Below are 25157 nucleotides of genomic sequence, written 5' to 3' on the forward strand. Positions count from 1 at the left end.
CGATTCCCAGTCAGGGAGCTAAGAGCCTGCAAACCACACTGTGCAGTCAAAAAAAAATAGAAAGGAAAGAAAGAAATACCTTGGAAGAAGAATCAACAGAATTTGCTACTAGATTCAATTGAGGGTGGGATGAGACAGACAGCAACCAAGATGCTGCTGAGTTCTGCAGCTTCGGAAAATAGATGAAAGTGGAAGAAGAGAGCAGGAAGGCTGCAATAGTTTTTGTTTTCGGCCACGTGGCATGTGGGATCTTGGTTCCCAGAACAGGGATCAAACCCGCATCCCCTGCAGTGGAAGCATAGTGTCTTAACCACTGGACCTCTGGGGAAGTCCCAAGGGAAGGCCGTTTCTCTTAAGACCTGTTCTGAACGTGGTATGTCCAACATATCTTGAAATGACATCCAAGTGACAATGTCAAGCAGGCAGTGAGATATATCAATACAAGTCAGGAACACAAGTCCTGCCTGGGTCAGAAGAATAAGACTGGGAACCGTCACAGTCAGGGTGACATTTACAAGCCCTGGAACTGAGAGCTCATCTCAAAGGAGAAAGTGGAGAGAGAAAAAGGTACTCAGAGGCAAGTCCTGAAAAATCCTAGTATCTAACAATGCAAGAGAATAAGAGAAGCAGCCAAACACGGTAGCTGCCTGCCTCCTCATCTACCTCCTGTTCCCCACTGCATCAGTGCTACAGACATAGTTTCCCACTGGTGGGGATATATACTGCCATCTCCTTAACCATCCACCCACTAGACATTTCACTACTTCCATTTGCGAGGTTTCAGTAAATGTTGCCATGAGCATCTTCGGTACCTTGAAAGGAGGAAGAAAGCAAAAAGATGAAAGAAAGTCTATTCGTTTGTAAACAGGTATACAGAGGAGAAAGGAAGGTAAGCCTGGGTTTGCATCGCGCCTGTAACCTGGGACCAGGGTTCACAGATACTTGCCATTGACTTGTCAGTGACCAGTGCATTCCAAATGCTTGTCATGGCCTGTCGAATGCCAAGGTTGGGATCAAACTGGTAACGATAGAGACGCGGAACTAGCTGAGGCAGGAAAGGAGCCAGCTGTTCTCCAGCTCTGGTAGCAATTACATTAAAACCAAAAGCAGCACCCTAGAAACACAGTAGCAAGATGAAGTAGCTCAGACACACCTACTGCAATAAAATATTAACGCATTAAATACCACAAAATTTTCCCTCCTAGACTGGTCTCTGAAGACAGCCTGATTTACTGAGTGTCCAGTATCAATACTGTATCAGCTCTGGGGTGGGATAGAGCTCTCTTACCACAGACTTGTACAAAACACACTGCGTTATCAATTTTCACTGTCTGCCAGTGAGGCAGGTTTGATTTGAAGGGAAGACAAAAAAAAAAAACAAAACTGTCCAGCAACAGCCACTTACCTTCCTAGAGTTCCACATTGCATGATGGTTGGCTAGGTTCATAAATTTATACACCAGATCTGGCTGACTAAGATCACTTGCCAGAGAACAGAGCTCCTTGTAAGTAGAGAGGCCCTGGCTTGAAAAGAAGAACCAAAAAGTACAGTCATGTATTTCTCTACCTCCAGTCTAACAAAAATTACACTACCAATATCACTAGGACATTTTAAAATTATTTCCACTAAACTTCCAATATTGAGTTATCGCTTTACCACAGAGGCAGAGAACCAGGGTGAAGAGAAAATAAGAAGTTGCCAAATTCAGTTCTCAGCAACAGCTGGTGAATGACCTAAGGCACGTACAACGCCCGTGTGGGTACAGCCCTCGTCACCTCCGAGGCAGCGATAATCCTTCTGTACACTGTGCACCAAAGTCTGTGGATCCTGACAGAGCCGTCTGAAGACAACTTCTGTCTTCCCTAGGTCTTTTCTAAGCTAGAGTGATAAGAACTTTTTTGAATCGCCCTCCCAGTCCAGTCCCGGGCTCCTCGATGGGTCAGGACCTCGTACATGTGGGCAGCAGTTCAGCTCCTTCTTGGCTCCTGGCCGCGTCCTGCCCCCTCACTCCCCAGGTGAGAACCCCGAGGTCCCCTTCAATCAAATTCCAGCACATAGAGTTCCATCTCAGTCTGGTTTCCAGGAAACTGAATCTAAAACCCTATGCTTTTTCTCTGAAGGGTCTTCTTCCGCTAACACACAACACTTCCCACGAGGCTGGAAATCAACTTGGTGAGTGTCTTCTCCACTGGACGGAAGGCGTCTCCAATGATGGGTGGATTTGGCACACTTACCCGTCGGGGGTTTTGCCAAGGCTTCCTCCCTGAAACACCACTGTCTCTCCGGAAACTTCATGTTTAGCTCTAAACAAAAACAACAGCAAGAATTTACATGAGCTTCAGAATTTTCATACTGCCATTCAACTAATGTAAACATTTCAGCTGTAAACCGATAAAATCAAATTCCCTACTAAGTATCTACAGTGAGCAAGATGTAAAAGCCAACTCGCCCTTCCCATTAGCCTGAGAATTCTGTAAAATAAAGTCCAGGAAGAACAAATCGATTCTCTTCACAGATCAGACTGTGAAGGACATGCAAGCCCTCTCTCCTGTCTTCATTTCCATTTAGCCAATCATAATTATGGTACTTCTGTAATCCAATGCTTTACCTGTCCCGAGAGCATTCAGTTTTCAAAGCCTGAGTTATTTGCATGTTTGTGAACAGTAATTTAGTTTACTTTCTAAACAGTATCCACTGGATAATTAAACTGCTGTCCACAGCATAGCAGTTGATGACTTGCAATTTAGAAAAGGCTTAATAAACAGGAAAATCAAAAGCTGAACTCTCCTTCTTTCACTGCATATTCTTGGTGTGTACAAAACTTGCCCTGCGTGTTCAAATCTGAAGTTTTCAAGTTCACCGTACCTTTTGCCAGTCATCAGTGTTTCTACAAGAGTAGAAACCAATTCCTGCTGATCTTGTTCATTGCCCAATTCATACACCAACCCAAGGCCTTTTGAGGCAACATCCTGGCTCAGTTCTACACAAAAGTCAGACAAAACAATATTAAGAAAAATTTGTTCTCTAGCCATCAAGTGAAAAAAACTTTAATAAACCTGCAACATTAACCAAAAATGATATCAAAGCAAAGATATGAAAACACCATCAACCTATTTTGTTAAAAAATGTATTAAATCATCTGAGTGGACAGGACACCAGCCAAGTCCCTGTAAATGAGAACTGCATTCACACAATATCCAACTCACAAATCGAGCCACCCCGGCTGGGCCTCAGTGTGCAGTGCACAGTGACAAATGGTCAGTGGATGCAAGGTGCACACGAGAGGTAATCAATTTCAGGAGAACCCACGGGTAATTTTTAAATGAAAGGTCAATATTATATCACATGTTTAAAACAATCTATAAAACAAAGCTACTATTTAAATATCTAACACATACATTTGCACCCTGTCCTAGCTTAAATCACAAAGGGAAAAAATGAATCCTAAGTAGAAGAAAGCTATTATTTAGTAGAAGCTACGCATGTTAAAGATAGCCTCGGCTCTACTTTCAAATGCAAAACTGATCTAATGAATAAATGATTCATTAATGAATAAAATTAATGGGGTTCTCAGGTGGCGCTCTAGTAAAGAACCTGCCTGCCAATGCAGGAGACATTAGAGACCCAAGGGATGTGGGTTTGATCCCTGGGTCAGGAAAATACCTTGGAGGAAGGCACGGCAACCCACTCCAGTATTCTTGCCTGGAGAATACCATGAGCAGGGGAGCTTGGCAGGCTATAGTACATGGGGTTGCAAAGAGTTGGACACAACGGAGCAATTAACACACACAATGAATAAGTGCATAAGAATCAAGTTTCCTGTAGCCTTCTCTTATGGTCATAATCCAGATTTTTCAAAATTTAAGATACAAGTTTAAAGAAGTTTGGAAATCAAATATTTGCCAATAACTTACCATCATTTTCTGACAGAACAGAAACAAATGCACTCTGGATTTCTTTAAGATGAGACTGAAATAAGAAAAGAGACATTCAGAACACTGAAACTCTACCCCCTTGGGAGACTGAGAATCTTGCTCTCAGGGTACACACCACCTGTGAAGTCTCACAACCTGAGGCAGTCACAAACCCTGCTGTATTCTCATCTGTGAAGGTGGCCAAATTACCTGAAGGCTGTACCACTGACAGCAGTCTATTCACACAGTCCAAACCTCCCCGTCCTCATCACTTCCTCTGACTTTACACCTTCAAGTTAAGAATCATCCTCCAGTTCATATATACCAGGTATCAGCCTTCATTCCTTCATGTGTAGCTTATTCCAAAGTATCTGTTACAGGTTAATGGCCCTTGCGCCCATACATTTCCCTTCCGACCACCTATTATAAATATTTCATAAATAGACTGCAATAGAGCTGGATCACATTTATAGATGGCCTACCTTCACTTCATTATGGGTACTTAGCTTCCTCACAAGGGAAAGGAGCCAGATGCACGCTGCTTGCCTCACATGTGGGTTGGGACTGACGATGTGTTTATTTAAAATCACATCCAGCACCCAGGGGACCACATCATTAACTTTGGCTCCTAGGGAAAAGCAAAGAATGATAAGAAGCAAATTAAAATAACTGAATAGAGCTTCCGAAAAAAATATTAAATGCTAGTCAACATTTACTCAAGAGAACAATCCTACAACATATTAATATCTAAACAAATAAGGTGTTTAAATAAACTGCTGAAGGAACTGATCATCAGTCACTTCAGAATCTAGCATAAACTAAATAGCCATTCAAATGTACTCAGACACCTTTAGTTTCCTAGAGTGAAAAATTATCACCAACATGGGGGAGGTTAGGCATGTGCAGTGGTGGGGGGTGTGGAAAACCTCTGCACCTTCCTCTTCATTTTGCTCTGAACCTAAAACTTCTCTTTCTAGGACACTATCTTGATTTTTTTAATAGCCATATGATTCATGTAATTTTACTCATTGAAATTGTGACTGTAGGGGGAAAAAGTTATTTCCCCTCCTTCATATTCCCTTTTGAACCTTAACTGCATATGAAGTTTTTAAAATAAATGGTTTTGTTTTTAAATTTGTATTGGGGTATAGTTAATTTACAATGCTGTGTTAATTTTGTCTTAATTTTCATTATCCCCATTTTCTCTGGTGTCAGCAATTTTTCTTTCTCTGTTGTATCTTTCCCATCTCCCATCTAAAAACTAACACATAAACCAACCTCTATTAACCTCGCCTTCCTCCTCCCGCTACTACACCACTGTTCTCCTTTTGTCCCTTCAGAGTTCCCCAGCCTCGGCACTACTGCGGCCGGCAGGATTAGCCTCAGCAGGACACCTTGCTGTAGGAGCCATCCTGCGCCCTGGAGGATGTTCACAGCACACAAGAGATGTGAAGTCACTCTACCTGTAACGTGCAGTCAGAAAGTGCACATTCCTTCACCTACACGGTCACTGAAAGCCAGAGCAACTTAGTGGAGAGACGCACCTGCAGCATGATTGGCACTGTGAGATAAAGAATCAGGGGTGGGCTTCCCCGGTGGTAAACTATCTGCCTGCCAATGCAGGACACACAGGTTCGACCGCCTGGTCTGAGACAATTCCACTTGTCAAGGAGCAACTAAGACCAGGCGCCTTATCAGCCTGTGCTCTAGAGCCCACATGCCCCGACTCCTGAAGCCCAAGTACCCTAGAGCCCATGCTCCACAACAAGAGAAGCCCAACACTGCAGCTAGAGAAGAGCCCCTGCTTGCCACCAACTAGAGAAAAGCCCACACGCAGCTACGAAGACCTGGCACAGCCAAGAATAAATAAATAAAATTACTGATGCAGGGGGCAGGATGCAGGAGGGCAGTAAGGCTCCAGAGGGAGGGATGTATGTCTAATTATGGCTGATTTGCATTGCTGTACGGCAGAAACCAACACAACATTATAAAGCAGTTTTCATCCAATTAAAAAATAAATTAAGAAAAAAAAGAATCGGGGCACACAAAACTTGGGAGATTGCTAGGCCTTGACCTCTGACATTGGCTGAACACCCCAAGGAATCCTCACGGACAGAGCACAGGTCTGAAGAGAATCAACAGCTAACTCCTTGGCCTCCTTGCCAGAGGACTAAAGGAACGGCTCTTGCTCACTTTGTGCTCCGTCTCCTTTAACCAGCTATCTTTCTTGACTGAGCTGAACTCAGGAGACATATACAATTACTGGAAAAAAGAGTCAAAATGGAATGTATATATTTTCCCTCTGGCTTCAGAGGTGGGAACAAGAACAGAAGAGAGTTATATGGCGGGAATAAACTGATTCGCTGACTATAAGGTACCGGCGGGGGGCGTGTACTCCTCCTCGGTTACCAGCCAGGCGTCCCGGGCGGCCACAGAACCAGTTCCTATCGCGGCACTGGTGATGGCTTCACCGATGGTGAACTGAAGTTCTATTTGCTTGGCCTGCAATGAAGGGGACAAAAGCCAGGGGTCAGAGAGAACATTTCCCAAAATCATCCATTTCCATAAAAAGGCTGCTTACTGGTCTTCTTTCTCAGTGTGCTTTGTTTGTTTCCACTCTTTTGCCTGGAACGCTCTAACAGGATGGTTGGAGAGTGGGGCAGGGTGAAGGAACAGAGCGCCCAAGAATGACTTGAAGATCTTTTCCCAAGTCTGCGCTACACTTTTCACCTAAGCAGAGAACCAATAAGCAGCGATTTTTAATCTTTGGAAGACTGGAATCATTCACTTGGGGAGAAGGACACAGACTGTGAAGCCATACACATCTCGAGGGAAATTCTGTCTCTCACCAGTGAAGTTTAACAGCATTAAACTCTGAGCCTCAACGTCATCTGTAACATGAGCATAAATAATACCATCACCCACTTCGTTCAGTCCATAGGGATTAAACACGGTTAACATACAAACGGCGACTAGTAGACACCTGATTGGTAGTAACTGCACAATAACATTGGCCTTTATCACTGACAGACATCTCCTCTCTGTACACTTAAATTACATGATATCTGCAAGATCCTCTCAAATGGTTGTTAGGGATTCCCTGGTAGCTCAGTCGGTAAAGAATCTGCCTGCAGTGCAGGGGACCCGGGTTAGATCCCTGGATTGGTAAGATCCACTGGGGAAGAAAATGGCAAACCACTCCAGTATTCTTGCCTGGAAAATCCCATGGACAGAGTAGCCTAGCGGGCTACAGTCCATGGGACTGCAATAATCAGACACAACAACTTAGTGATTAAATCACCACCTTAAATGGTTCAGGGAAAAAACCCAAAGAACCAAAAAGCAAATGTGGTAAAATGTAATTTGGTGAATTTGGATGAAGGATATAGAGGAGTCCTTGAAATTATTCATACAACTTCACTTTAAATCTGAAATTATTTCAAAAATCAAAACTATGCATATTGTATACATATACCCAAATTTTTAAAATCAGATTTGGAAACTAACACATCTCACAATTGTGAATCACAACTGATCTGGAATTGGGCCAGTCTCTGGCATTTCTCTCTTGTGTCTGCTAGGAACCGGAAGAGACTTAAGCATAGAGAATAGGAAGAGAATGAAGAGCAGAGAGCATGAGGGCCATGGGGACACTGCGGAGACAGACGACAGTTTAGCTAATCCAAGCTCAGTCTCTGGTGGCTCAGCTGGTGAAGAATCTGCTGCAATGCAGGAGACCTGGGTTCAATCCCTGGGTCAGGAAGATCCCCTGGAGAAGGGAATGGCAACCCACTTCAGTATTCTTGCCTGCCATGGACAGAGGAGCCTGGTGGGCTACAGTTCTCGGGGCCACAGAGAATCAGAAACGACTGAGAGACTAACACACAGACAGACACACACGAAGCGGAAACGACTAAGAGACGAACACACACAGACACACACACGCACACGGGGCCACGAAGAGACACACACACACGGGGCGCGGAGTCATCAGACACACACACGCACACACACCTCGAGGCCACGAAGAGTCGGAAATGACAAAGAGACTCACACACACACGCACGCACACACGCACGCACACACGCACGCACATGGGGCCGCGAAGAGATACACACACACACACACACATACGGGGCCGTGAAGAGAGAGACACACACACACACCCTAACACACACACCCCATTTAGAACTCTGTCCTAGCTGACCGTGAAGATATTTTGCTTCTGATTCTTGCTCTTTTTTTTTTTAATCCTTTAATCTCTCCAGCATGTTTCAAGCTCTTCATATTTCTAAATTTCTAAACTCTTATAATGTCTTCAGTAGCAAGTTAAGAATCGAGACAAACCTTCATTTATTTATATAAAACTGGAAGAAAACCATCTATATCACAGATTTAAAAAAAGAAAAAGGATGAGAAACCAGACATCACAAACTTTTCCCCAAGAGGTTACAATGTCAGTGACATCCAGGGAGAATTTGACATGAGTTTAATTTCTTGTCAAAAAATTTCACCTCAAAAATACTTCATCAAGACTCTGCCAATCACACCGCCTGGCCCCAGTTTTATGGGCTGCAGAGTACAAAGCAAGCTCTGCCTTCGGCCTAGTGGGCAATCAGAAACTGTGGTGAATGTGAAGAAAGCATGGAGAAGCAAGAAAGCACAAAGAACGAGCAAATCCACCCTCGGGTGAGGGTCAGGGGAGGTCTCCAAAGAGGCGCAGCAACACCCTGAGAAAGAAGTACACGAGGGTCTTTCAAAAGCTCAGAACAAAGACGGACAAAGAGGCTGGGGAAGAAAAACGTGAGTCAGTGAAAACAACCGAAGCCCAACTGGGGCCAATTGTGTCGAGTCACTGATCACACTGGCTAGCAGCTACTTGGAGGTCTTCTCCACCACACTGGACGTTTATCTAAAAGACCTCAGACTCAAGAGCAACCGGAACACCGGCACCCACTCCCCTCAGCCAGGTGACTGCGTGTATTTCCCTTCTACTCACCCTGCACCACACTTTACAGAACAAATCGCGAGATAAGGACTTCCCCGCACAGGTGGCTCAATCAATGCTATGACTAGCACCGCCCATGGCTGGTACTCTAAGCACTTGGGGAACGAATGAATAAAAGTCTCATTTTAAAACCTCACAACATGCAAAATTCCAACAACAAAAAAAAATGCCTTTCATCTGAATGACTTAACAATCAGATAGCAATATAAATACCTCCACAGAATCCATCAGACCTTGCAAGAGGAGCTTCTGGTGAGGAAAATCTCCATCCCCAACTGGAAAATACCCCAGTGTTTGGATAGCTCTTTCTTTCATCTGGAAGAACAGACAATTTTTTTAAGGAAGTATATAACAGCTTGGTCCCAGAAAAATGTCTTCTGGGAGAAAAATGAGAAGGTAGGGAGGAGGAGTCTGTCTAACTAAATGCATCCATGCAAGTTTTCTTTTTTTTCAAGCATCCAATTTTACAGAATTACGTCTATAAGACACTGGAGGTTGAAAGACACGAAACTAAGTTTATTAAAGGTCCACCACTACAAAAGAAGGAAGCACAAAGTCTTTAACTAGCTCAGTACCCTACAAACCATAACAGTTATAAATGTAGATTCTGGGCCCAGAAGAACCTAAGATCGGGTCACAGCTAGACCATTTTTAGTAGCCTTTGAGGCTGTGTGACCTCAGGCAAGTTACTTCACTTTTCTGAATTTTCCTCCTCTGGGAAAACAGAGATGACAAGCATACCTACTTCACTAGGCCTTCTGAGGATTCAGTTAATAAAAGCAGGTGAAGCACTCAGCATATGCTTGGATGGTAATGACTAGCTAATAACAGCCAATAAAAATTACATTGCAATCTTCTCGGTAAGTTTTAAAAACTAGCTAGATTGAGAAGAAGATTACATATTTATTAAACTTGTAATAAACTGAGTTTTTCTGTTCATTAAATCATCTTACATTTCAACACTGAGGTATTCTTATCCCAAAGAAAAAATTTAAAGTCTATGAAGAAAAGAAAAAAGAGAAAAAAATAAATAAAGTCTATGAAGGTTTTTATCTAAAATTAAAATACTATAAAGATCCTCTGGGCTTCCCTGGTAGCTCAGACAGTGAAGAAACTGCCCAAAATGTAGGAGACCTGGGTTTGATCCCTTAGTTGGGAAGATCCCCTGGAGAAGGAAATGGCAACCCACTCCTGTATTCTGGCCTGGAGAATCCCATGGACAGAGGAGCCTGGCGGGCTGCAGTCCACGGAGTCGCAGAGTCAGACACGACGGAGCGACTTCACTTTCACATTCAAAGGTCCTTTTCCTCAGAGATGACTCACACTGCTTACCAATGCCCAAACTTATTAAAACCCACCTGGTTATAGGAGGTTAAGATTTAGAGCTGGTCTGAAATTATAAAAATCATATAACTATTTAATACTTTATTATCTACCTTTTGCATGACAGAAGAATAAACTTGATGCATTTAATCTTAACAAGTTATGGGCCTTAACTGGAGTAACTGGGTCAAAACGGCACACACACAAAGGCTATATACAAATCACCCACAACTCAAAATTAAACAGTTTTTAGAAGAGAAGGGTAAAAGGAAGAGACGTGCCTTATTTGTTTCTTTACTGGAGGGTATTCTGTTTAGCAGGCTCTCCACAAGATGCAGCTTGGTAAAGCCTGATCCCTCACTGGGGATTGGGAGGGGACCATTTCTGCCAATTTCCCCCAGGGCTGTACAGGCAGCAATCGCCAAGAGAGGGGAGGTACTATCCAAAAATGAGCCTGTGAACACATTTACACAAAAGAGAATTATACTTATCACCCTTGGAATCCAAAGCAACCAGAGACGTAATCGAGATTTTCTTAAAGACAGCAAATAAAAATCAAAGTCTACAATATATTTTCTAGTTGATAATTTGTTATCATTTCTTTAGTAATAAAACACCACAGAGTGGGGTCCTTTCTTGACATTTAAACTTTTTCCCATAATGGAATCATCTCTGTTAAACAGACACAAATAGAAAATATATACAGAAAAATGAGAATACCTTCAGTTATTAAAAACAGAATTTATTTAGCATCAAGATTTTGTGAAAAAGCTTGTGTGTTTAGAGTACAATGCTATAAAAAGAAATTAAAATGTTACAATAAATTTTAACCTCATTCAAAATCTTGTAACCTATTTATGCTGACATCCACATCAGCACAACCGCATTAATTACCGATTGTTTCTGTGGCACTCTGAATGAGCTCCTCTTGTTCGGGCATGAAATCAGCATGTGTCTCCAAGTGTGGCTGCTCTGCCATTTTCATCTTCTTCTTAGCCAAGTATCTTCCTACTGTGAATCCCAGTGCAAGCAAGGATCCGTGCTGTATCTCCGGGCTCTGGATTTAACAACACAACAGCGTATGTCTTGTGTCTCTCTCTCACATGTGTGTGAATGCACTGCAATAACTGTGCTTATCACAGTCATCTCCCCCACAAAACACAAGGCCAAAGAATAAAGTGATCATGGGAAGCTCCACGGGATGTTAATAAATCAGCTGGCGAACAAGAGAAACCTAGAGTTTCAAACACAGAGAATTCTGACAAGTTGAGTTGAGTCATGACTTATATTTGGATTCCCTAATCCCGTACTTCAATTCTGGTGAGGTGACTCCCTCAATGCTCTGATAAGCACATATGTTTTCTTCTCCCTTATAACACTTATATAACTATACCATCATAATTTCCAAGCATGATTTTTCCCCTACTGCCAACAAAATACAATGAACTAAAGCCTATTTCTAATTGCAAAAACCTCCAAACACGGGCAGGCACGACTTGAAAAGCACATGACTTCAACAGTGTTTCCGGATGGGACAGGTACAGAGAGAGGTGGGAGGAGATGGGGAAGGAGCACCAAGCACTAGCAGAGCTTCTCATGTATCTACTCCCCATTGTCGTCCTAGCCCCTGGAACAGTGCCTGTGAGACACAAGGCACTCAGACTTGTTGACTGAACTGACTGCATCCAAGTGCTATCTGTCTCATTTCATCTTTACCATCATAAAAGCAAGCAATTTATGTGTTCATTTTACAAATGAGAACATAGAAAAAAATAAGACTAGATGCTTTTGTAAAATTTCTATTTCACACACACACACAAAGAGAAAGGCAAAACTGATGACATACGTGATTGTCTTTTGTAGTCTTTATCAGCTGTTCTATCATTGACTTCAGCTCATTTCCCGACACCGTAGATACCACCACGGAATAAAACAAGGCTGCCAGTTCACGCATCTCTTCTTTACTGCTATTCATGAGACTCTGAGCAATGTAGAAAGAAATATGTACATGATATAGGATCATCTCCCTGCTGACAACTTCTAACATTTAAAGTTAAAAGAACACATGATACATTACAATGTTCAAGTTATTGGTATTTTTGAGAAAGGAAAACAACCTATTATTTCAAAACAAAATGAAGCCCAGCTACCCTCCCTTTCTGAGAATGAGCATTTTAGCTTTGAGGATCTGATGGATGCGGCCCATGGGAAAGAACACGTGGTTGCAGGTGGCACCTCTGGTCACATGGGGGCGCCCTTGCTCTGCCCTCTGGACCACAAGGGCATTCATTCTCCCTCCTGGCAAGTTCCTGCAATTCCCTGGGTCCTTAGCACAGAGGACCACACTCCCCTCCCGACCCCAATTTGTTCTTTGGGAACTTCTTCCTCTTCAAGAAAGAAAGGGACCTGCATGTGCCTGAATGTCACTGCAGGATAAGGGGCCAGCAGACTTCCGATGTTACCATTTCTGAATAACAGTGAGTCACTGCAGGCCTGAGGCAGGCATGTCCTGTTCTGAGAGGAGTGCCTTGCCTCAAAATGCACCTTCATCTTTGGAGAGCCTGTGGATGGGCCAGGAGAGGGCAGGAAGTGCCAGGATTTCCTTCCCAGGATTAAATGCTTTTTTTCTTTTTTGATTGGAAGGTGCTAGTGCTAAAGAACCCCGCTAAGCAGGAGACATAAGGGATGTGGGTTCGATCCCCAAGTCCTGAAGATCTCCTGGAGGAGGGTGTGACAACCCACTCCAGAGTTCTTGCCTGGAGAACCCCATGGACAGAGAAGCCTGGTGGGCTACAGTCCATAGGGTCACAAAGAGTCGGACACGACTGACCACACACATGGTAGACCAGAATTTCATGTGCATTTTCATCAAAGGTACAAAATATAAAGCAGTTGGAATTAACATACAGCTGATCTAAAACAGAGGTTTACATGCTCGAATGATGCAGGAGGTCTACTCTGCCACTGTATTAATAAAAGCAGTCACAGACAACACATGGGTGTGGCTGGATTCCAATACAATTTCATCGATGCTATAATTTCCACATGTCAGGAAATTTTACTCATCTTTTGATTCTTCCTCCAGCCCTTAAGAAATGTAAACGCTAGTCTTAGCTGGCAGGCCACACTAACAGGAGGCGGGACAGATTTGGCACACAGACCGCAGGCTAATGACCCCCTGATCTACAAGACCAAAGGTCTAAAATCATTTTAAAATCAGCCAATGTCCACAGAGTAAAAAATCTTTTTGAACTAGATGCAATTTCATGAGACTAGATTTTTTTAGAGAAGGGTAAAACTCACTCCTCTTGGTAAATCACATTCACGCATTCACACTTACAAGAATCTGTACATTTTACCATAATTCAAACTGTACCTTCCAAAAAGAACTGCGTCATGAAGCACAAGAGGTACACAAAGCTGCAGAAGCCAGACCTGTACTAAGAAAGATGATTCATTCTGCTCATCTGAAATTCAAATGTAACTGAGTATCCTGCATCTTTATTTGCTAACCCTGGCAACTCTTTTGGTGTGACCATGGGAACACATGGTTGGTGGGAGTGTGAACCGGAACTACTCATGGCTCAGAGGGTAAAGCGTCTGCCTGCAGTGCGGGAGACCCAGGTTCAGTCCCTGGGTCGGGAAGATCTCCTGGAGAAGGAAATGGCAACCCACTCCAGTGCCCTTGCCTGGAAAATCCCATGGACAGAGGAGTGTGTAGCCCACGGACAGCAAGCTACAGTCCACGGTGTTGCAAAGAGTCGGACATGACTGAGCAAGACTCCAGCTTCTCATATGGAGGATGTGCACTGTCTATTAAAAGTGCATCCATGTGTCCTCAATTCCATTTCTGCAGAATCCACCTAAAAATACACCCACTCGTATTCAAAATGACAGACTGTTCATTGCAGCAGTCTTAAAGTACCCTAAATGACCATCAATAAGGATCTAGAATAATTCCAACTCAATGGACATGAGTTTGAACAAGCTCCAGGAGATGATGGACAGGAAAGCCTGGTGTAATGCAGTCCATGGGGTCGCAGAGTTGGACACGACTGAAAGACTGAACAACAAGAATAATTCCACAGCCATAGAGTGGAAAATAAAGAAGTTGTTAAAACAAAGAGGATGTTCTCTCTGCAGTCATGCAGGAATAACTTCATGTTCTAAAGCTAAGTGAAAGAAGGTACAAAACAGTGTGAAAAAGTATTGTGTAACACCTGTATGTGAAAAAAGGAAGAAAAATTTTAAATGCTGATTTCATCTGCGTGTATACATGTACCTAAACTCTAGAAGGGACACCATATACAAATAAGTGATGACCTATATGTCTGTCAGGTGAGAGAGGAAGAGGCCAGAAGTTGAAGGAATCTGGGCAGGTGAGAGACAGAGAAAGATGTTTTACATAATGTTTTATTTAAACTACACAAAATGATTACTTCTTTACTTTTAAAGCAGAAAAATAGTTCTTTTTTACTTATATGACTCTCAATTCATCTCCCCCCTCATCTAAATGGATCACTGCTGCACACTGACCTACAAGCTTCCTAGGAAATGTCTGATGATCAGAGTTTTCAAAGTGACCTAAAGGCAAAAAAGGTCACAAGAACCCTGGTAGGAAGGCGAAATCATGACACTGAAGTTGAAAACACAGAGAATCAAAAAGAAACACACAGGCAAAGGATATACCTTTATCCATTCAGTTTTGTCTACAAATTTGGTGGCCAACTTTTCTGGATACACTGAGACAGCCTCCAATAGACAGTACATGACTGGCAAGCCTAAAGAAGAAGGAATTCAGAAGCATTTTAATGTCAAGAAAAGTGATACACATACAGGGATCACTAAATTCCTTCAAAGCATAAGGTTACATCTTTAGGAGGCATTTCCAAGTTTTACAAAACAAATGTTAACCTGAATACAGTATGTGACTCAATACAGCAAATTTACAGCCTTATTGTCTATAAAAAGATGCCCTGTTCTTCACTCCCACTTCCAAAGTAAAAATATATTATCTATTGTTAGCATTTCTTTCTGCAAAGAGAAATAGTGTATCAAAGCTGAAATTAGACAAGTTTAGAAAAGAAAGATTCACGTTCGGTTATAGGAGAGAGGAGAGAAAATAATTTTGGTGAAAATTGTCAGCTGAGTTTAAAATTAAGATTTTTACTTCAGTGCTTTAGTATCCGTCCTCGGCATCATGACCTCCTACCTCCAACACCTGCTAACAGCTGCTGAAGCAGGCCGATGTAGATCTGCACAGGGTTGGTTTCCCCACTCTTGGAAGATGAGGAGGAAGGTGCCGCCTGGCTGCCTGACATTAAAGTCCGTATGTAGTGTCCAATGGCTGGGGCGTGGTCTTGCATATCAGCTAAACTCTGAGAGGTAGGCACCACCCCCGCGCTGTGAGCCAGGCACATGCGCAAGTACAGGACAATCTATGGATGGAAGAAAGGAGGACACCCAGATAAGCTTCTCAAAAAAATCAAGGTGGGAGATGTTCTTCAAAGTGACAGTTCCCAGCTTTGATGCCCCCACTATCCTTCACAAAGCTATTCAATAATCCTCACAGTAGCTGGAAAACATGACTCAATATGTGAACTGAAAAAACTATAATTTTACATAACCAGCTTTTATAATCCAGAGAGTGCTTTTTAATAGAGTTTAATGGAGTTAAAATGCACACTCAACTTTTAAAGTCTAAAACAGGTATAATGAAAATCATTTTTTTTAAGAGATGTGTGTGTGTTCATGAGAGAGAGACAGACAGACAGACAGACACTAGGCAGAAACCCGGGCCAGTGATCTACTCCTATGGAACTCCAGCTGAATTTAATCTCCACCAGCATAGAAATTTGAGAAAATGGGTTCAAATCATCTACAGAAGAGTAGCTACGATGTCATTAAAAACCTCTGACACAAATTAGCTGCTCAGGAGTCCTCTGGAAGCACTTTTCCTTGACAGCTGGGACAGGACTGGCAGCAATTCCATTGTGAGTATTCTCACTCACTGTGAACAAGATTACCTCTTGCCATTTATCTCAAGCCAATGACTGAAACAATAGAATTGTCCTTAGTAAATGAGGTAAATTAATCTAACCCTCCAACCTCCAAAGCTAGATAATCCAAATAACCTCAATATATCGTTGGCTTTAAAATTCAAATCTAATTTGCTGTGAATTCCCAATAGCAATCAATGGAAAGTACCTAGGTCTCTCGTGAAGAGAATCTCACTGAGATAAATATATTTCTTGACTCTGCTGTGAACTGAAACAATACCAACTATCACGCACTGTTTTTCCTAATAAACAATCTGATATAAAACAATGACATCACTGTATGGGTTTTTACCTAGAAGACAAAAAATTCACAGACATCTCTTTGACTGTGACATTATTATCTTTAAGAACGTTCTGCAAAAGCGAAACAGAAACATACTCCGGTCCTACCTCTCCAAACGCTGCTGGGTTAAATGGAAGGACAGTGGTCCCAGTCATGTACTTGGCTGGTGTTTTCATTCGATGGGAAGCCTAATAAGAAGAAACCCCCCAAAACCAATTACTGAAAAACAAAGCACATGTACCTTTTCTTGACTCAAAGATAACTGTATTTCCAGCTACATTATTGTCTGCTACTGTTTTTTCTAGTCAAATATTTTTACATTATTCATGCTTGATTGTGCACAGACCTCAAACCCTAAGTGACAGATGTGTTGCCTTTTGACTGGCTTCTTAAAAAAGAAGAAACCTACAAATTACCTACACTTTCATTAAAAGAAAGGAAAACAAGAAAAAGCTCCAAAGATGACACAGTTAGAGTAAAAATTAGAAGAATAAACCTACTCCGGGCATCTACTGACACAGCCAAACCAGGGCACTGAATGCCGGCTATTTTCATTAATAATGAAAGTAGAAGAAAAACATTAGCATGAAAACACCTTTTGCCCCCAGTTATGGCAGTGCTACAGGGAAGAGAACCATGGTTGCCACAAACTGCCCTCCAACACCTGTAAGATGTCTGCCTACGCAAAAAGCTAAGACCACCAGTAGAGATGAAGGCAGTAAGCTGTCCCCCAGCACACTTTCAGAAACATTCGTGTAAAAAGTTGGACAGGTCTGGGTTGTGGCTGCCAATCCTCTGATCTACCAGTAAAATAGGAGACTTGCAAAGAGCAGGTATGATGTTCTCTCATGAACACAGGGGGAAAAAAATCTGAACTGCTCCCTAAAGTGTTCTTAAACTTACACTGCCTTAAATAATGCCCTTAAAAATAAGAAGATATATTTGGGGGAATTCCCTGGCAATCCAGTGGTTAGGATTCCATGCGCTCACTGCTGAGGGCCCAGGTTCAATCCCTGGTAGGGTAACTAAGATCCCACATCCCACAGGCTGCATGGCACAACTCAAAAAATAAACACAAAAATAATAAGAGCTAATATTTTTAAGCATGTCTTGCCAAGGGGAAAAATTTTAAACAAAGCCAAAATGTTGAAGAGCATAAAAGAAACTAAATAATTTAGATTTGGGCAGATTAATTACATTTGAGATTTATATTTTTCTCATCTTGTACCTCCCTCTTATTGTAAATATTAACATTGTTAGAAACTTTACTACTATTCAGCATTTAGTGATTAGCATTTTACAAAGTGTCACCAAAAAAAAACCCAGTATGTTTATTTTCATCATTCACTATATGACTCAAACTAAAAATATGAAAGTAAATACCATACCTTTTCTTGGATATAGTACACCATTTCTGGGAAAGACGGCATCTGCTTAGAAGCACTGTCTTTCCTGTTTCTACCAGGAAGACACCTTAAAACTCGCTGCGCCTCTCCATGAACTTCTTCCCGCCTTCCGGAAAGAGAAGAAAGATAAATAAATTTCACCAACCGGAGAGTGATCATATGAAGACGAAGATCAGCACTTTTATCTGGCACCTGTCTTAAGTATATTCTTGGCTACATGCAAAAAATCATAAAATACATGAGAAGCAATCACTTCTTTTTCGAAATTTCATTAGCCACATGGCTTGCATCTTCGAATTTTACCCACAGGAAATAACAAGACAGGGTATGACTACAGGTCTGCATGCTGTGTCAAGGGGGCCATATTTTTAACTCTAATACATTGCTTCTAAATTCCACAGACTAATGCTACAAGCAACATAAATTTTATTTGATTTTCAACGCAATGTGAAATAAACCCAAGTTCATATCAACACCTTTGAAACTTACGGGTCTCCTGCGGCTAACAAGAGCAAGTATCTAGAAGGAATATGGTCTGAGGGAAACACCGTGCTGGCAAATTTCACAGCCACTTGTCGAACTTGAACTTCAGGCTATTTGACACATAAACACACACACACACACAGACACATAACACAGATTAAAAAAAGAAAAATTCAAGTAACAACTCATTCCAGTCAAGGTAAGTCATTTTAACTGTAAACAATCAAAATTTAAGTTGATATTTCAATAAATATATCTAAATAAATACAAATCTTTTTAGTCAAGATCCTTAACCATGTTGTTTAAAAGTCTCTGGACAAAGGCATTACTTAAAAGTGCTTTTATGACCTAAGGGGATCTTCCAAGTAAAGCAGGAAACCCCACCAAGACCGCTATCAGAGAATCTCTCTATAGATGCCCATACTCAGCCCGACCATGGGACCAAGGTCACAGGGGCGGTTTCCGGCCACCACCTCTGTTTCCTCAACTCTCAAGCTCTCAGTCACATGAGTGAAATTCATATAGTTTGCAGGGAACACAAACAGAGCCTACCTGGAGTCCCTACAAATTTAAAGTAAAATATCGCCAACACTTTCGGGTTAGCTCTAAAATTATAAATGACTCCAAAGTAGAATATCAGCTTATATATCCAATTGGGGCTTCCCTGATAGCTCTGCTGGTAAAGAATCTGCCTGCAATGCAGGAGAATCCAGTTCGATTCCTGGTTCGGGAAGATCCGCTGGAGAAGGAATAGGCTACCCACGCCAGTATTCTTGGGCTTCCCTTGTGGCTCAGCTGGTAAAGAATCCTGCCTGCAGAGCGGGAGACCTGGGTTCGATCCCTGGGTTGGGAAGATCCCCTGGAGAAGGGAAAGGCTACCCACTCCAGTATTCTGGCCTGAAGAATTTCATGAACTGTACAGTCCATGGCGTTGCAGGTAGTCGGACATGACAGCAACTTTCAATTTCACCTATATCCAATTAACTTAAATAGATTGAGACTTCAATCTATAAATACAAAGTTCGACCAGAAAAAGCAGCTGTTGAGTCTAATGATGCTGAAGCTTTGTTCTCATCTACCCTCCCCCTGAGTCAATCCTCCAGTCACAACATAAGTGAGATGAGAGGTGCTTAGAAACATGTGCCACCTCATTCATTCAGGTGTTCTTACTCTTCAGCACTCCCTTTATAGGGCAATATACTAAGGACTAGTCTGTATGACTTAGCTCTCAGTCTGGCTGCCTTCCATGTAGTCTGGGAAAACAAACCAAATCACCTATGACTTGGTAATATTGTTATGTGACTTGGTCTGCATAAGTATAACCAGCACCCTTGTGCACTCTACAAGCATTCCATTTTCTTATGAGGTTACTGATGAAGAGTTTCAAGTATTTGATTCTAATGAGCTTCCAAATAAGCCTATACTACTTTGCTCATGTTATATGACCATGAACCAGGTACACTGGACACCAAGAGCATTTGACAATGGGACTCTATATATAATAAGATTTCTGAATGCTCATAATTATCCTGTTCTGTTTCAACAGAAGCCAGACACGTTTCTGAACCTTTAGTAATTCCCTCAATATAAATATGGAAGCCAAATTCAGTGGCACGCAAATCATATCAATCTCACCAACATTTGACATTTTTCCCTCTTTAATCTCCCTCTCTTTCTATTCTTAGAAAGAGGTCAAAAAACTGACTAAAGCAATACATAATATATTATTTTATACTGTATATATCATATATACACGCGTGTATATGTATATTGGGCTTCCCTGTTGGCTCAGATGGTAAAAAGTCTGCCTGTGATGTGGGAGACCTGGGTTTGATCCCTGGATCGGGAAGATCCTCTGAAGAAGGACATGGCAACCCACTCCAGTATTCTTACTTGGAGAATCCCATGGACTAAGGAGCCTGGTGGGCTACAGTCCATGGGGTCACAAAGAGTTGGACATGACTAAGCGATTAACACTATGTGTATATAACCATAGATATTAAAAATTCTCTTACAAACTTCCACAACAGGCAGATAAAGAGGGCTAAAAGAAAGAAGAGTATGTATGACGGTACTGGCTTATTTCCTACAGACTCATTTTGATACATAAAATGTGTATTTCCTTCTGCTCTTCTCCCCCAATGTTACCTACAGAACTCCACTACAAGGGACTGTAGGGCTCAACTACCAGTTAAAACAAAACACTTCCAAGCAGGAGAACGTGACATTAAAAACAGTTCTCCAACAAGGAAGGCTTTAAACATAAGGCCTCTGTGCATATCACTACTCCTTCTCTAAAATCATATTTCCATAACGAAGAATTAAAAACACAGCACTTTAGAATTTTCCATTCAAACAGCTATTTTCTATGCCTAGTTTGTGCCTAGAAACCTTGGTTTGAAAGGCAAGACTGACAATAAAAGACTTTACAGGGGCAAAAAAAAAAACAAATCATAAACCACAATCCAAGGGAAAGCAAATACTCCTCTTCATTATTAAGAAAAAAAGCAATTCAAATTTTGATCATAAAAATATAAAATGTGTACACTACCAGCCATTATGGTTCACACAGTTGGACCTACCTTTATTAAATACGAGGCCACAAGTGCCTCCATGAGAGTCCGTTGTGCGCCTTCCAACGTACTGTAAGCTCCAACCATCATGGATAATGCCTCTTGAATAGCGAGTCGCGTCTCGGGCTCTTCCTGTGAAAGATGATAAAAACAGTGTTTCCTTCACGGTCGAGTTTCCAGCTGAGCATCCAAACAGAAAGCACACACTTGCCAGGTGTTTCCCTACCTTACACAGGGCTTCAAAAAGCTGCTGCACGAGAGCTATATCCTTAGTGAATAAATGTGGCATTCGACTGCAAGAGAACGTGAGACCATCATTACTATCAAAAATTTCCATAGGGCAGAAAAGAACGAAACTAAACACACATGTTCCTGAACTTGCACTTTAACCCCTGGGCACCATGTGAGCATCACTGGGTTACCTCCCCAAAGAACCAAACATTGTTTTAAAGTCCATATTTAATTCTACTGTCTAATCCAAGTAACTCTAGATTAATATACATGTTATCCAGACAGTCTCACTAGAATATTCCATGCATTCAGTTAACATTTCTGATTTTGAAATAAAGAAAAGAGATGAGACTAAATGCTATTTAAACTAAAGACTACGGTGACAAGAAGTTCTGTCAACTGCATGCCAGCACACAAGGGACAAGGTCTGTTGACAACGCTGTGCTCTATCAGTTGATCTGAAATGACTGTCTTCTGAGCCCCCAAACTCCTTCCCTACACAGTGCAGAAGAGCCCGACCTAGTCTCCACAGGCCAGTAAAGAACCTGTGCAGGGGTGCAGGCAGCGGTTAGGGCCACTGAAGACGCTGCTCCTCTCACCCCCTGCTCTGAAATATGTGAAGAAAGAGGAAACCAGGAAGAAGTGGGTGCAAGAAACCATACTAAACAAAGGAGAAAAAAAAAATCCACCTTTGGAAACTCAAGAATCGTTAACACTATCAGAAAAGAGAATCACTGGAAAAACCCTTGATTATTGATATGATAATCACTAGTAGTAAGTCACAAGAACACTTAAGATCAATCAAGTGTCTCTATGTAGGGTGCAAGAAAACTAACACGTTAGGACACAACCCAGCTCAAAATCTCATTTCAATACTGCCATTTAATACAGTAACATATCTTCAAATATAAATTAAGACATCTCACATCATTATCCTTCTACAAGGAAGACATTTCTAAACAACCTGCGGCCATTAAATAATTTCCTTTCAGAATCATAACAAATTTATTATCCATCCACTATTAAATGCCACAATTTTTCTTAGTTTACCAACAAGGTTTCTCTCACTGAAAAGGAGTTTACTCACCTGGAGAGTTTTCCAACAGCTGAATATGCCATAGACAGTAGCTTAGGGTCCTTGAAATTAAGAAAAAAAAAAACAAAAAAAAGAACAAAAAAGCAGACAGAACAAAAACACAGTAAACGGCAAAACCTTTTTGCTGCAATGAAATGCATTATTTTACTCCTTGTTAAACCTAAGTCTCACTGTGCCTAACGACATGATACCAGAATCTGAACAAAACAAATAAAAATGTCCAAACCCAGGATGCATCAGACTCCTAAAAGAAAAAACAAAACAAAACTTTCCATCCCCCACTCACTCCAAAAGGAAAATGCAGAGGTCATATGATAGAAAAGTTTCTCTCCACTGATGGTAACTTCAGGATCCTTTCAATACTATGTAACCTGCAAATACCAAAATTCACCACCAACATACTAGGAAGACAGCTTAACTTATCAGAGAATTAATCACTGCCCAACAGACTAGGATCCACCCTCTCTCACCCCAAATTTCAGGACACAGGAGAGCAATTGTCTATAAATCTGCACTATAGTAAATTGCTTCTTCTCATATCTTTCACCTTAAAAAGTTAAAGGGATCATAGTATTTGGGTGAGTTAGTGAGGGTTCCACTAAAGATAGAGATACAATTTTACATTGCTTTATGAAAATCAGGAGTCTGACACTACTCGGAACATAGCAGCACTTCTATGAGGTGAGGTTTATACACTTCACAAAGGATTCACACACCCACATGGCCACTCTTATGGGTCATCTGTTGGGAAGACATGCGGGTGTCATCTGGAGGTTAAGATCATTACAGCCCCATAGATTATCTGGCCACTCTAATCTAGTCTCAAATATATAGTTTCTCCCCCAAAAGCCCCAAAGCATTTTTATTTCTACCAGCCATCCAAAGCATGTATCTATGCCATAAAAATAATCTGAAAGGTTCCCAAGGCCTTAAGCACCATGCAAGCTCTGTTCACTCAACAGAAGAAGACAGGAGAGTCAGGCCTAGGACTGCCCCAAAGCACAGCTGCACAGCAAGTGAACAGTCTTCAATAATAATAATATCTACTAACATGGCTTCACTATGCTAAATTAGCTCATTTAATCTTCACAATCATCTATAATCATTTAATCTTCACCATAATTCAATGAAATGATACTATTAGCCTCATTCTTCTAATGAAGAACAGAGGTCCGAAGAATTTAAGTTACTCACAAAGGAACAAAGCTAGGATTCAAACTCAATTCTAACTCCAAATGGCAAAATACTGGTCACTATACTACTGCAAACATGCATTCATATTTAGCTAAGACTCAGGAAAAGAACATTAACTAGAGTTCTTAAAACTTTACCTTTTTTTCTTTTTAGCCAATTCCCTTGAAACACTAGAAATGGTAAGAGTGATATAGCAAGAAAAAACAGGATTTGAAAAACTACAATCCAGGAATCCTCATCCCACTTAGCTTAAGGAATCAAAAATTTACTGAATGCATGTTTTGACAGTTTTGAATCAATAAAATCTCAGTCTCTAAGAATTAACAGTTTCTCAATACAAGCAAATCCAAACAGACCTATATGGAAATAAATCATAAAATAAAATCTAATTCTTTTCATTCCATTTTGTGCAGTTTCTAAAATAAAATGTACCAGCTTTTTAAAATGTTACATAAAGGAATGATAAGACCACCTCAAGGTCCATATCAATTTTTAATGCTTATTTCCCCAAAAAGGGGCAAAAGATGGTGGTAATTTCTGAAATTTGCACCACCTCAAAATGTTAAGAAGTGATGGAACAACTTTAACTGTATCAACATACAGACCAGGAAAGTTTAAAACAGAATTTTAAAACTAAAATATTAACAAAAATTTTTTTAAAAAACCAAGTCACTTACTTCTTTATATTCATTGATTAGCTTGGTGAGACCATTCAAAAGCATTGGACCTAACGGCTTAATCTTGATTTCTGGACAGCTTGTTAAAAAACAACACATACACAAAGCAAGATGTAAGAATCTCGTAATTACATGTTGTTTCAGATTATTACTTAAAACAGATATGAATGACATAAGTTTAAATAATCTATCAAAATGTGACATATTTTAAGGTAAGCAAACACATTTTCTTTCTAGGTGAGATGCTCTTACATCCCTTCATCGCTCCGAACGGCTTGAAAACTTCATAAACAGTGCAAAAAACTTACGTTACACAAATGTGATGCACAAATTGCAGGGATAATGTTCTTAATTTTGAATTTGTATTTGTACCAAAGAGTCCATCATACACCACCTATGAAAACAGAATATCAAGAATACCAATTAAGAAGAACAGCAATTAACTATTTTCAAATACGACTGAGGATTCAACAGTAGGTCTTTTGTATTACACTATTTGTGGATGCTGCAGTGGGCCACCTCTCCCCCGCAGAGAAGATGCTTTCAAAATAAATCCACATGTAATTAAGGAACCTAATACCTCCCAAATAATTTAATCTCCTGATGTCTTCTGCATGAGAGTGGTGGCCCACTGCAGCATGAACTCTCTGTTGCTTCCTAGTGGTAGCTTCCACTGTGTTTGTTATCCAGACGGTTTATTGAAGCTACTTGTTGGCTTCCTACAGCCATCAGCTAGAATACTTGTATGAAAGAGACTGCATTAATTTTAAAGAACAAAGTGTAGTACAAAAGATCACAAACTGATAGCATGGACCACAACCTTGTCTAACTCAGTGAAACTGTGAGCCAGGCTGTGTAGGGCCACCTAAGACAGATGGGTTATGGTGGAGAGTTCTGACAAAATGTGGTC

At 41.1% G+C, this 25157-nt stretch overlaps 1 protein-coding gene across 3 annotated transcripts in view; it reads right to left on the reverse strand.

The window, feature by feature from the left end:
• Positions 1-25157, reverse strand: part of ECPAS (Ecm29 proteasome adaptor and scaffold) — a 111954-nt gene that overhangs the window by 31711 nt on the left and 55086 nt on the right. For all 3 annotated transcript variants that reach the window (XM_052645398.1, XM_052645396.1, XM_052645397.1), the window contains exons 10-30: positions 24556-24641; positions 24248-24326; positions 22368-22417; positions 21276-21342; positions 21059-21181; positions 18483-18586; positions 17976-18099; positions 16695-16775; positions 15458-15683; positions 14935-15026; positions 12092-12226; positions 11140-11302; positions 10527-10699; positions 9136-9237; positions 6293-6416; positions 4397-4542; positions 3915-3969; positions 2866-2980; positions 2235-2303; positions 1406-1523; positions 947-1114 (exon numbers count right to left, since the gene is read on the reverse strand). In XM_052645398.1, the coding sequence (XP_052501358.1) occupies positions 947-1114; positions 1406-1523; positions 2235-2303; positions 2866-2980; positions 3915-3969; positions 4397-4542; positions 6293-6416; positions 9136-9237; positions 10527-10699; positions 11140-11302; positions 12092-12226; positions 14935-15026; positions 15458-15683; positions 16695-16775; positions 17976-18099; positions 18483-18586; positions 21059-21181; positions 21276-21342; positions 22368-22417; positions 24248-24326; positions 24556-24641 (2400 nt within the window). The remainder of the gene's footprint in view (positions 1-946; positions 1115-1405; positions 1524-2234; positions 2304-2865; positions 2981-3914; positions 3970-4396; positions 4543-6292; positions 6417-9135; positions 9238-10526; positions 10700-11139; positions 11303-12091; positions 12227-14934; positions 15027-15457; positions 15684-16694; positions 16776-17975; positions 18100-18482; positions 18587-21058; positions 21182-21275; positions 21343-22367; positions 22418-24247; positions 24327-24555; positions 24642-25157) is intronic.

Source organism: Budorcas taxicolor, chromosome 8 (assembly GCF_023091745.1).
Source record: "Budorcas taxicolor isolate Tak-1 chromosome 8, Takin1.1, whole genome shotgun sequence".
NCBI classification, from domain to species: domain Eukaryota; kingdom Metazoa; phylum Chordata; class Mammalia; order Artiodactyla; family Bovidae; genus Budorcas; species Budorcas taxicolor.